Below are 13706 nucleotides of genomic sequence, written 5' to 3' on the forward strand. Positions count from 1 at the left end.
AGTCACTAAGCACTCCAGGCTGAGATCCAACTTGCAGTCCTTCTGCCTCAGCCTCCTAGAGTTCAGGGATTACAGCAGGCATTATAGGTGTGCACCACCACACCTGGCTCTGTTTGTTAATTTTTAGAAGACTTGTTAGAATGAAACTAGATGAAAGTGGTTAAGCAACCTCACTTTCCCCAAAGTGATTGGTGGTTGGACAAAGACTAGTCAGTCTGAAGAGATAAGGATTGAAGCAAACCAAGATTTATTCTTAAACTGGTTACACAAAACTTGGTTATAACACAATGTTCACCTTTACTCGGTTTTTTTCCATTAATGTTACTGGCACTGGTTATTGGTCCTTCTGATTTGTTCTCCTCTCCTTAGGTTATAAAAATAGAAATATTTCATGAAGGTCCCTTTCATTTATAATATAAATTAGTTATGTATACTTAAAAATACATTTAAATAAATTTTATTAAGAACAATAAAACATATCAATGTTAGGATACACCTACTCTAAATTAATTAATCCTCCTGCCACAGCTCCAGGGCCATGTAGAGTACGTTACGTATGAGAAGCAACTCCATCTCAAATAGGTCCCTGCCGTTTTCAGAGCTTGCCCTTGTGATTCTGTTAATGGTATTGTGGTCATGGCAAAAATGCCTTAGACAATGACACTGCTGATGTTTGAAACACATGGAATTGTTCAAGGGAATGGGTTTTGTCCCATTTATTACACCTAGTGAAAATTTACACGAATGTTACTCTTTTTAATGCCTGTATTCAGGATGTCATGCAATTACTGGTACTGACTCCAGCACAAGCTCACCAGACTCACCTTTCTATAGCAGGATTCCAAAATAGGAGCAAAGTTCAGATATTGATTCCATGTCACATTCCTTGGAATAATGGTTTTGGGAACTCTTATTTGAAAGCATTGTTTTTTCTTTGTGTAAGTTATACTTGCCTTGTTAATGTTTATCTTTCCTAATGGATAGCCCAACATGCCTCTATACTGCTGTGGAAGGAGATTGCCAACTTTGGAGGTGTTCAGATGTTCCTCTTCTCTTTCAGTCTTTTGACCAGGAGAGAAAGAATTCTTCTCTCTGTTGGCTGTCAAATGTTCTCTTCCTTGGATATCCCTTATACTTGTCCCCTGAAGAGTCTGTCTCTCCCAGTTGACCTTAATTTAAACTGACTTCTAATCACAGGCATCCTTGATGGCGGATGGAAAGCAGTGTGTAGGGGTGGCTGACAGTTAAGTCTCTGGAGCCATTTGGCTCAGTTTCAAAGCTGGTCCCAACACTTATGAGCAATGGGGCCTTAGGATAGAGAGCCTGACACTGAAAATGGGATAATATTAATATTTATTTCATGGGATTACTTTGAGGTTTACATGAGTTAATGCCTGTGAAGTGCTTGCAATAGTAACTGACATAGAGTAAATGCTCAATAAATATTAGTGTTTATTAAATGGCCAACATCAGGACTCAAGCCCTCCAAGTTTAATGATGAGCATGTTTTGGACCCACAGACTCTAGCTATGGACCTATTCTTGTAAGGGGAGCTCTGAGGAAGACTTACTTGCATGCCACATAGACTTACCTGAATGAGTCCATGGGTGTTCATTGTGCCTGTTTCCTCTACTTCTGCTCAGAGTAGGGTGGATGCGTGTTGGGGAGGAATTCTCACTACAGCCCACGCATTTCATTCTTGCAGGCTTATCTGCTTCTGCCCCAGAACAGGATCTAAAACCTCCAAGATAGCGTTTCCCTTATTTTTTTATCTCCACCAAGATTTCCAGCATTGCATCTGTGGTGGGCTCCCTCTGCTGGCCCATCTAGCATATGTGCAAGTCTGTAGAATAACATTTTTAAAATGCAGTTTTTAAGTTTTTGGGGATCTTTGTATAAAAACCAAATTTGACAACTTTATTTTGTATGTGAACAATACAGACCCCATGTATATTACTCTCTTTTTGCCATTTGTATCATGAGTTGGGATGATTTCAGGTTTGAATTTTTTGTTTTCGTTTAGTTTTATTTTGTATGGGGTTTGTTGTGATATGCTGAGAAACTTCTTCACAACATGGTTATCAAGAACCGATTGCTATGTTACTATTGTTATAGTATGGTACTAAAACATCCTAAAGGAAAGAATGTCTGTGATGTGGAGATTTAGTTAGCTCTGAAAGTCTCCAAAGGTCATAGCCTAGCTCCCTGGAACATTGTGTTGAGGGCTTAATACATATCAGAAAATAGTAACTTCAGACTTATTGGATGATTAATTATTTATGTAGAGTTATAATCCATTGGTAAAGCATGGCACAGTGTCTCTAATGTTGCATTGAAAAGTAATTTTACTTCTTTGTGTTTTCCCTATTGCCATCTCCTTCTCTCTTCCATCTTTTCTTCCCTGTGTTTCCTACTAGGTTCAAACAGCATAAACCGGGTAACCACAAACATGGAAAATGGAGAAAATGAAGGAACAACTACAATTATTGCACCTTCACCAGTAAAAAGGTCAGTGTAGTTAACTGAAGAAACACACAACTATATACTGTCGTAAAAACAAGTTTTCCTATTGGCAAAGTTAAGAATCTTTTCCCTTAGATAATTGAGTAATATTTTTAATCCATGGGCTCTAATAGATAATCTTGGTCCAAAGAATATTTTAACATGCCAGTGAAATATAAAACATCAGGACTTGCCTCTTATGGAAGAAGGCTCTTGTTGCCACAGCACGATGAACTTACAGATCATCTGTGGTCTGTATTCTCAGGAGCAAAGTGAACATTCCATGTGATTTTTTAAAATGGCATGATGTAATAGACTCAGAGGGACTTGTGAAATAAAGTAGATGATATTTATGTTTAATGTGCTGTGTTCATTACAGGGGTGCACTGAGCTGTGGCCCCGGAAAGAGGATTTATAGCATTTAGAGGTGTCATCGCCTCAGAAGTCAGTGATTGCATATGTATGAAGAGTTGTCATGGTCCTCTGCATCAATTTTCCCAGCGGCATTCCCCAGCGGAGAAACCTCTTAATATATTACATGGATTGTTTCCCTGAAAGACCAGCCTTGTTCCCTGTTAAGACACTGTTTCAGAGTCATTTTTTCTATCTCTCTTTATGTTCACAGAACAGCATTTTAGACATACAATGAGCAGCTTTCATAAGCTCACTTTTTCTACAGAGGTTTCCCAATGTACGTCATAGAGAAATCTAAGTAATTGGAGATATGTGACCTGCAAAGACTTCTTAGATCATCTCCTCTCTTTTGTTAGTAAATAATGCTGTGGTCATGCCACTGGCTTGTGGCTACTTTGAGGACTACAGTTTATCATACCTCAGCAAGATAATTCTAAGATATGAGGATTCTAAGAGTTGTGGTGTTTTCCAAGGGTTTTGCCTACATTCTTTTTTTCTTACATTTCTAATTCGTTTTCTTTACACATTCTCATTTTGGATTGACAGGTTCCTTACCTTTATGTTCATTTTCTGTGTTCCCTAAGTCGATCTCACAGCTGTGGATAGATCCAGCTTCATCTGTGTGTACAGAGTATGCTTATGGTGTATCCAACCTAAGTACAGTAATCTTCCAGGAAATTCGTATCCCAAGCCTTTTAGAATATGCAGGAGCTCCATTCCCTTTGCAACACATTTGTGCTGATGCTACCTGAAGAGTCACTGGATTCCCACTCAGGTTCTAGATGAAAAGTAGCTAAAGGAGAGAAATGCAATTAACCTACTACCTGAGCTTTAAGTATTTTTAACACCCATCTGCTCTCTCAATTCCTCTTTCAATTCCCTGTTTCTTTTCCTAGTTTCCCATTCTTCCCTTTTCTTTCTGATTTATTAAACACACACACTCTACTGTATTATAGCTCCGTCATGTTTATTACTTTTCCTCATTTTAGAAGGTGAGATTTTATTTTGAAAATTTGATCTTCAGAAGTTTTTTTTAAGCCTTTATAAAAATAATATATTTTTATATATAAAACATACCTACTCTCTACTAAGACTGAGATATATGCCTTTGTCAGGTATGTACTTTTATAGTCATAAATGAATGCCTGTATGGATACAGTACTGTACAATACAAATTTATCTTTTGAAATGACCTTGTCATTTTTCCTTTCTCCTCTTTGTGGGCTGTTATTAAGCACTCTGCTGCAGCTGTATTCTTGGACAGTTTATATGGATGATCTCACAAAAGGCCAGGCCTTCTAAGTGGATTAGGAGTTAAATAGCTCTGTCTTTGTCAGCTGCTCAGCCCCCTGAGGAAGTGAGCTGTGCTGCTCCTCTGCCTGCCCCACTGGTGACTGAAGGCCTCTTCTGAGTCCTTTCCTCTGTGTCTCCCCATGTGTTTCTAAAACAATTTGATGCGATTGAGTAACAACTGGTTTATATTTACATTCTTAGGACAGCAAGATGATACTAGATCAGGAAATAACATTTGAAAGTCACTCTGATCTGAAAGGATCAAGCCAAGGTAGAACGGAAGCTGGGGAAAGGTCATGTCGGGAAGCCTGAGCCTGCCCAGAGCTGATTGACTGCCACTGACTCAGATCCAAGTCCATAGCCAAGGAGCCGGTGACCACTGTTGGAAAGAGGAGGGCCTTGTTTCCTCCGCCCCTCCTTGCTTTCCTTCTGGACTCACATTCGCTTTCTATCCTGATGTACACACTTTTGGAAGTTTCTTAAGAATCTACGTATTTGGCTTCTGTTGACTTAGAGCAATAAACCCAGAAGAGGGGGGGAGGCTCGAAGGTATTTGCTAAAAGCCACTTCATGTGGAATGAGTTACAGATAGAAAACACACCCACCCACACATACCTCAGTTGTTAGAGAATTTTACTGAATAAATCAAAATGTGAGTTCACTTCCTTTTATTTTATACTTAATTAATTTATTCTTTTCTTTTTTAATTAAAGCTTAAAAAAAGGAAAGAATGAAAATAGTCCTGATATCCAAAGAAGCAAATCTCATGCACCATGGGAAGAAAATGGCCCCCAGAGGTAAAGGGAATCATTGTATTTATACAGCAGAGAAAGAGCGAAGGGGTTAGCAAGTGTAACCCACTGAATAAAGGAATCCCACAGCTGGTAGTGGTTGAGGGCGAATCCTGAACCAGCTGGACTGGAGGAATTTCTGAAGTGGAAATCAAGCATGTTTCTTAACGTGAGACTTTTTCCTGGAAAGATAGAAAACTTATTACCATCTGAAAGGTCATTATGATGGTTTAGAGTAAGGTATTTCTGCACTCTATCTCAATGATACATTAATGAAAAATTTCCCTTTTCATAGTTATTGTAAAAACTTCCAAGTTGACATGTTGACCATTCCTCTTACACCCCAGCGGACTCTACAACTCTCCCAATGACCGCACTAAATCGCCAAAGTTCCCCTGCTCGCGTCGCCGAAACCCCTCCTATGGAAGCGACAATGACTCAGTGCAGCCAATGAGGAGACGGTAAGCTGAACAGAGCTCTACTGTTTGCAGTTTCCAACAAAAGCTTTGGGTCCCAGGCACACTTTTATAGCAGGTGATTCTCATCATGGCCATATGGTTTGTCTCCTTAATAAAGAGATCCTGAAGCACTTTTCATTGGAAACAGCTAGAATTTTAAAGTCTAATTATAGAAAAGCTTGATTTGAACTTGCTTTCTGTGTCTTGATACAGTAAAAATATATCTTATAGGGGCCGGGGATTTAGCTCAGTGGTTTTGCCGCCTGCTGTGCAAGCGCAAGGACCTGAGTTCGATCCCCAGTACCAAAAAAAAAAAATACATACATATATATATATATATCTTATAAATGATGTATGTTAAGAATATGTATAATATCTCTATTACATAGTATGTATTAAATATTTCTGCCTGGGAAGACAAAACTGTATTTAAAAATAAGTATTCTTAGCTAAGTCTGAGTGCTCTGCCCTCCAGACCAATATTGTTACATAAGCATCAGGGAAACCCCTTTTAAAGCAAGAAACAAGTGAATCCCATTATACTTTACCTAGCAGGTAAGAATGCAATCTGATTTTATTTGTGTGTTGTATGCTTAGTTATTTAAAAAGTCTTTATCTAGAAGTTTTAAACTCTGCAAAGCAGGCTGGGCAATGTGACAGGTACAAGAAAGGAAAATGCAGAAATGGCTTAGGGGTGAAATTCCTCTCACTCCTACATCGTACATACTGGCTTTTACTTTGGCTGCCCATATAATTGGTATTTTAGGAGTGACTTTTATAATTATAATACGTTTAGCTTATAATGTGAGATAACCATTAAGACTTTTTCTGTGTACTGTGAGTTTGGAAGTAAAGCCCTTTTCTCTCTCACTATCCTCTTTATACTCTCATGTTGACCCTTCCTCATTTGACACCTTCTAATTCTGTTGATTTCCCAATTCTTGCTCCCTAACATTTTCAAATTTGAGTCCTAACTTCACTGAAACCCTTTAATGGTTATGAAGAGGCTACATTACCTTCACCTAGTGGGACTGAGAAGAGGAAGCTTAGGTTAGAACCAGTAGTGGTGGATGGAACAATGGGGAGGGGATATAAGTAGTAGAGATGACTACATATATCAAGGACTTGGCTGAGACTCTAGTGGATAGATTTTTATAGCTTTTCATTCTTAATTATTAGTGCAATTTGTCAGCACTCCCTAAATAAATTATTACACCTGTTAAGCAGATAGTCATTTTGATTTTAATACATTTGAAAATGAATTTATCAAGTTGTGCTAAATATGCCAAAATTTACATTATTTTTTCCCAAATGAATTGCTTGAAATTGATTTGAATGTATACATCTCCTATTCTGAACTTAATGAGGTAGATTTTCTGCTGGCTTCCTGTGAAACACAGAGAAATAATTGTGGCGAGTGGATACAGGATCTTTTCACTGCCCTTGTCCAGGGAAAGACTATCTTGATTTACTGGGAAGAGAATCGTTTTGCCTGAGTAGCATAGAGAGTCCTCTCTGTTCTGTGTGTCACTTAATGGTCTCTTGCTGGGCATGCTCATTTTGAGAAAACCAGTCATTGCTGTCTGTTGACATAAGGAACCAATGCACATTATTCTCTCTTTCCACTGCAAATGCCCTATAAATGTCCCTGTCCTTGTCAGTCTTGTTTTATCTCCATCCACATTTACTTTGCCTCTTGGCACAAATCCCTACATAGCTGGATTAACTTTGGCATTTAAAACTGAGATTTGTCATCAGCATGGAAGAATCCCAAGGATTTAAATTTAATAATAGGAAATTCTGGGCCGAGGATTTAGCTCAGTGATACCGTGCCTGCCTTGCAAGCGTAAGGTCCTAAGTTTGATCCCCAGTACTAAAAAAAATAGGAAATTTTGTTTTTCTTTGACTACCAGGATAAACATGTTTTGCAAAATGTATCAAAATTTCTTATTTTGCCAGTTTGTCATGGATGGATATAAGCTATGAAATTCTGGCTGAGTGTAGAACAGTAGTGCCTAATTTTTGGGGGGATGGGGGTAATAGAACCCTCTTGAGAGCCTGACAAAATGTTAGGTTCACCATAACCCAAAAGGGCATAATTAAATACACATAAACATTTTTATATAATTTTCAGAGTTTATCGTACTCCAAAACCTGCTTATTTAAATATTTCTGTTCTAAGAAAAGAACACCATGATGCTTTCTGGCCGTACAATGTATTTATACCTCTCAGCTTCTATCTTTACAATCAAAAATGTTTATTTTGTGCCTCCTATGTGTCAGGTGGTGTACTAAACGAAACTATACAAAGTTCCTGTCCCTTGGGAGCTTACAGGCTATTAGGACAGAATAATATGAATCACATAAATACATGTGCAACTATAACTTTGATATGTTATATAAAAATGATTTATCTGGTCTTAGGGAAATTTTTAAAACTTTTTTATAGAAACCCAGCCTGCATACTGAAAAGTACACATGTCATAAGTGTAACTGGCTGCCTGGTAGACTGTTAGAAACTAGGCATCTGTATAACCTGTATAGTGCTATTAGGGGAAGTTTGTCAAATTGCTGAGTCAAGGGAGTGGGATAGAGTGTTCCTGAGGTTGCGTATGTGGGCTGGGATCTGAGATAAATGCCACCAAAAGAAATGAAAGAGCATTGAAGAAGTGCTAGAAGGGAGTGGGGAACATTCAGGAAAAGAAAAAAACCAGTATTGCTTAACCTCTGAGATGAACTAAAATATGTTAGAAATGAGCCCAGAGAGAAAAATGGAGCCTAACTTTACAGCCTGCCTGGGCCTTGTTCAGGTATTTTTCCTTAGATCAGTAGTTTTTATAGGGGAGTATAACAACTTGATTTCATTCGTGTTTGTAAAGATGACCCTAACTGTCCTGTGGAGAAAAGGTTAAAGAGTGTAATATTGGAAATGGAGAGAGCAGGCAGTAGGTTGTTGCAGGACTCTTGGTCATGGAGAATGGGAACATAGACAAGATGGCTATGTGGAGACAGAAGGAAGTGGGTGATTTTCTGAACCATTAGGAGGAAAAAGAAATCAGTAGGACTGAGAGGATCAGTATGAGGGATGGAGGTCAAACAGATAGCAAGAATGAAACACAGGCTTCTACAATTTCATGAGTTCTTATAAGATGCATGAAGTAAGAATCATCAGGACATTTTATAGGCTTGAAAGGAACAGCTGTGTTAAATTTCTGATATGTTGAATGTGTGGTACTTCAGAAATGTGAGATTCATGTGGGTTGTTGGATTATAAATCAGGAGCTAGATTATTTGGATTGAAATATCAATTATCATCAGTTAGAATTAAAGATGTTAATTGAATTATGAAACAGAGATGAAGCTGTTTAGCCAGATAGTATAGTTAGAATGCAAAGACAAGGCCCATGACAGAACTGTAGGAAACCCCAGCATTTGGTGGCTTAGCTGAAGAGATTAGTTGGTAAAGGAGGCAAAGAAATTGAGGCCTAGGGGCTCCTAGGGCAGAGAAGCTGAGCCGGTCCTAGCACCCAGAAGGAAGCTCCCCCACCACCATCCCACGCTCCTAGGGCAGAGAAGGTGAGCTGTGAAGCACACCCTCCACCCCCACCCCACCCCCCCACCCCTCGTGGAAATGAGAAGGCACATGAACAAGCCTCAAAAACAGACTTTCAGATCGCCTACAGCAACCCCAAAGGGAAATGAGATGGAACAATCTGATACTCAACTACTTGGACTCTCTGAACTGGCAACAAAAGAGGATCTGGGAAAAATGAAATCAGAAATAATTACTCAGATAACAACAAAGATTTTGCTCATGGTGCAAGACATGATTAATAAATCTAGAGAGGACACAGATTAAAAAAATAGAGGATCTGAGGAACATGATGGAATCCGAACATAGGAAACAAATGGAATCCATAAAACATATGCAAACAGATTTCCAGGAGATTCAAAACTCCATTGAAAGTCTGCGCAGCAGAATGGAGCAATGTGAGGATTGAATTTCAGATATAGAAGATAAGATTACAATTAGTGACCAGGAAAAGAAAAATTGCTTTAAAATTGTAAGGGAACATGAGAAATCAATCCAGCAGCTGCTAGACGATGCAAAGAAGAATAACATAAGACTGATTGGAGTCAATGAAGAAAGAGGAGAGAGTGCAGGTGACATAAAAAAACTTCACAGAAGTGATGGCAGAAAAATTCTCAAGTAGGGGAAAAGAACTTGACATACAGATAAGTGAAGCATATAGGACTCCAGCTAGCCTTGATCAAAAAAAAAATCTACACATAGGCATGTACTAGTTAGGATTCCAGAAATCCAATAGAAGAACAAAATTCTACAAGCAGTGAGAGAAAAGAAACAAATCATATACAAAGGAAAGCCCATCAGAATCACAGCAGACTTCTCAATGCAAACCCTCAAGGCAAGAAGAGTTTGGAGTGATGTATTTCAAGCCCTAAAGAAAAACAGCCTCCAACCCAGATTGATGTACCCTGCAAAACTATCTTTCAAAATTGATGGAGAAATAAGATACCTTCATGATAAAGAGCACCTTAGGAACTTCATGAGTACAAAACTGGCACTCCAAAAAATTTTAGACTACCCTAGGAAAAGACAATGAGGATCACAACCCCAGGACACCCAGCAGAATGAATCCATTGGGTGTGACAAATTAAATGTAAAGGGGGAGAATCCAACCAGAAGAAAAGGTCATGACAAGGCTTTTAAAACTTTTAACTTCGTCTCCCTAATGAGTGTAGAATTCAGTCTTGTTATTGTACTGATTAGTATTTTTCTGATTCTAGAGTTGCACACCTTTCCTTGTGCTATACTGGCTATTTATCATCTTCTTGTGTCTACTTTTTAATTGGGTTGTCTATTAATGAGCTGTAAGAGTTCTTTATATATTCTGGTCATGGGTTATATGCACTGTAAATATGGCCTGTTTAAGGACTATTTTTCATTTTAATGATGTCATTTAAAGTTCTAAATTTTGATGGAATCTCATTTATCAATTTTTTTCTTTTATACATCATGTTTTTTGTATCCTAGGAAGTTCTTGCCTACCCTGAATTCATAAACATTTTCCCTTATAATTCCTTCTTAAAGTTTTATACTTTTAGGCTTTCATATTTAGGTTAATAAATCCCTTCAAGTTATTTTCATGTATGGAAATAAAGGGTTGAGGTGTTCTAGTGCCATTTGCTGAAAACACTATCTCTTCCTCGGCTCTTGAATTGAGTTTATATTCTATAAAATGCTAATGTTAAATACTCTTTCAAAACTCAGTGGCCCATATATGTGTAGTTCTATTTCTAGATTCTCTGTTTTATTCCAGTGATCTATATGTCTTTCCTTACACCAACACTGCCTTGATTACTGTAGCTTTAGAAGAAGTCTTAAAATTAGGTACTAAATGTCTTCCAACACTGCTTTTTTTTTAACTTTTCTAGGTCCTTTGTACTCCTACATAACTTTTAAATTTCAAAATCCAATTCTTCATTTATAGCAAGTATACACAGACCTGAATTTTTATATATACCTTTTGTTTTCTAATCCTGCTAAATTCAAATACTAGTTCTAGGGGCTCCTAGAGATTTCTTAGTATTTTCTCTGTAGATGATCATTTCATCTACATATAAACATTTTGCTTCTACCTTGCCAATCCTATCCTAATTGTGTCATTTTATTGCCAGACTATTTTGGTGGGGCCTAGGTTTCAAAGTTTAATGGACAGATGAAGAGTAAGCATATCTGCCCTTGTTCCCCACCTTAAGGAGAAAGCGTTGTATCTTCTCCATTCATATAAGGCGTTCTCGCTGGAAGTATGGAGTACATGTCTTTAATCTGTTGAGAAGGTTCTGTTCTACTTCTAGTCTCCTGATAGCTTTTACCATGAACAGCTGTAGAATTTAGTCCAATACTTTTTCTCCAACTGGTGACAGGATCATATGCCTTTTTCTTTTCCTCTGTTAAAATGATGACTTTTGGAGGTGGATCTTCCAATGCTGAACCAACACTACCATCCCTATAACAAAACCACTTTCTACATACTGCCAGATCTGACTTCTAATAGTTTATTTTGTTAAACAAATTTCTATCTATGTTCATACTTTTTTCTTCTATTATCTTCATCCAGTTTTAGGATTAGCACAATGTTGATTTCCTAAAATGAGGGGAGAAGTGTTCCTTCTTTTTTTCTGCTTTAATTGTTTGATATAATTTATCAGTGTAAATGTATATGAGCCTGCTATTGTCATATAGGTAGGTTTTCAAGCTAGGAATATACTTTCTTTAATAGGTGCTATTCAAATTTTATATTTCCTTCAGACTTAGTTTCATTAATTTGCCTTCCAAGGTACTTCTTAGAAGTTGTCAAATTTATTTCAAAAAAGATTTTTGAAATATGCTTTCTATATCCTTTTAAATTCTGTAAAATCTGTGGTAATGTCTCCTAGATCTTGATATTGTAATTTAAAAAATATATAATTGATATTGTGTAATAGGAAGAAAAGGTCTAAAGGAGCAGGGGAAGTGGGAGGGGTAGGGGAAAGGAAAGAAGGGAAAAGACAAAATATGAGAAAAGGAAAAAAATGGAAACAAAGTCTTTGCAAATAGGGAGGGGTGAAGGGGGTGAAGGGAGGGCAGGGAAATGGGGAAAAATATAAGAACCGAGATACACTGTGTAAAGGTACAAGACCTCAGTGATGAATGTAACTGTATTTTATACCTAAAATGTACCAATAAACTTAATGGGGAAAAAAAAAGAATTTGTGGCCTAGGAAAAATCAAGACAGCAAAGAATCTGCTTATCAAATGGATCCTTTGTGTTATTTTATTTTATTTTTAACCCTCTTTCTTCATTTTCAGAATGCCAGAAACCAGGCTTTTATCTCCCAGTCGTGAGATTATAAAATCCTACTGTAAGAAAAGCACAGATATTTCTACTTCTTTGTCTGAGAAATGTCTGTTCATTTCAGATGCCCATTTTCGGATTGGGTCTTTAAATTTGGGAGGTCTGATCTTTTTAAGTTCTTTATGGATTCGAGATAGTAGACCTTTGTCTGAGGAAGAGCAGGTGAAGGTTTTTTTCCCACATTATGGGTTGTCTTTTCACACTGCTGGTGGTTTCTCTTGCTGTGCAGAAGCCTTTTAATAAGAAGAGATCCCATTTGTTGATTGTTTGTGCTAGTTCACGGGCAACTGAGGTTTTGTTCATAAAATCTTTTCCTACACTGATGTCTTCAAGGGTTCTACCTAACCTTGGTTCCAACTGGTTCAGAGTTTCTATTTTAATATTTAGATCTTTAATCCATTTTGATTTTAGTTTAATGCATAGTGAGAGATACAGGTCTAGTTTTAATCTTTGGCAAGTTGAAGCCCAATTTTTCCAGCACCATTTATTAAAGAGGCTATCTTTCCTCCAGTGAGGGTGTTTGGCTCCTTTGTCAAAGATGAGTTGGCTGAGTGTGTCTGGTGTTGTTTCTGCATCTTCTAATCTATTCCACTGGTCCTCAGGTGTGTTTCTTTGCCAGTACCATGCTGTTTTTATCACAGTAGCTTTGTAGTAGAGTTGCAGGTTGGGGATTGTGATACCCCCTGCAATGTCTCTATTACCGAGAATTGCTTTTGCTATTCTGGGTCTCTTCTTGTTCCAAATGAATTTTTGGATTGTTTTCTCAAGGTCCATGAAGTATGCTGCTGGGATCTCAATTGAAATTGCATTAAATCTATATAGCAGTTTTGGAAGTATGGCCATTTTCACTCTATTAATCCTTCCTACCCAGGAGCAGGGGATGTCTGTCCATTTTCTGATATCATCTTCAATCTCTCTTTTCAGAGTGCCATAGTTTTCAGAGAAGAGGTCTTTGATTTCTTTCATTTGGTTGATTCCTAGGTATTTCCGTTTTTTGGATGCTATTGTGAAAGGAATTATTTGCCCTATTTCTCTCTAGCAAATAAATACATGAAAAAATGTTCAACATCACTGGTCATTCAAGAGATGCAAATGAAAACAATGCTGAGATTCCACTTCACTCCAGAAAGAATGGCTGCTATCATGAAATCAATCAATAACAAATGCTGACGGGGCTGTGGGGAAAGAGGAACCCTGCTCCACTGCTGGTGGGAATGTAGACTGGTGCAAGCACTGTGGAAATCAGTATGGAGATACTTTAAAGAACTAGGACTGGAAGTCCCATTTGACCCCGCTATTCCACTGCTGGGGATCTTCCCCAAAGAATT

General features: G+C 37.8%; 1 protein-coding gene across 3 annotated transcripts in view; it reads left to right on the forward strand.

The window, feature by feature from the left end:
* Epb41l4a (erythrocyte membrane protein band 4.1 like 4A) overlaps positions 1-13706 on the forward strand; it is a 252670-nt gene that overhangs the window by 206835 nt on the left and 32129 nt on the right. For 2 of the 3 annotated variants that reach the window (XM_004841779.4, XM_021255865.2), the window contains exons 14-16: positions 2418-2508; positions 4923-5006; positions 5348-5461. In XM_004841779.4, coding sequence (XP_004841836.2) covers positions 2418-2508; positions 4923-5006; positions 5348-5461 — 289 coding nt within the window. The remainder of the gene's footprint in view (positions 1-2417; positions 2509-4922; positions 5007-5347; positions 5462-13706) is intronic. The other variant, XM_021255867.2, reaches the window with a different exon arrangement.

The sequence above is a fragment of the Heterocephalus glaber genome, unplaced genomic scaffold, assembly GCF_053883595.1.
Source record: "Heterocephalus glaber isolate CG9 unplaced genomic scaffold, H.glaber_assembly_v1.0 deba00001465, whole genome shotgun sequence".
Lineage (NCBI taxonomy): Eukaryota > Metazoa > Chordata > Mammalia > Rodentia > Bathyergidae > Heterocephalus > Heterocephalus glaber.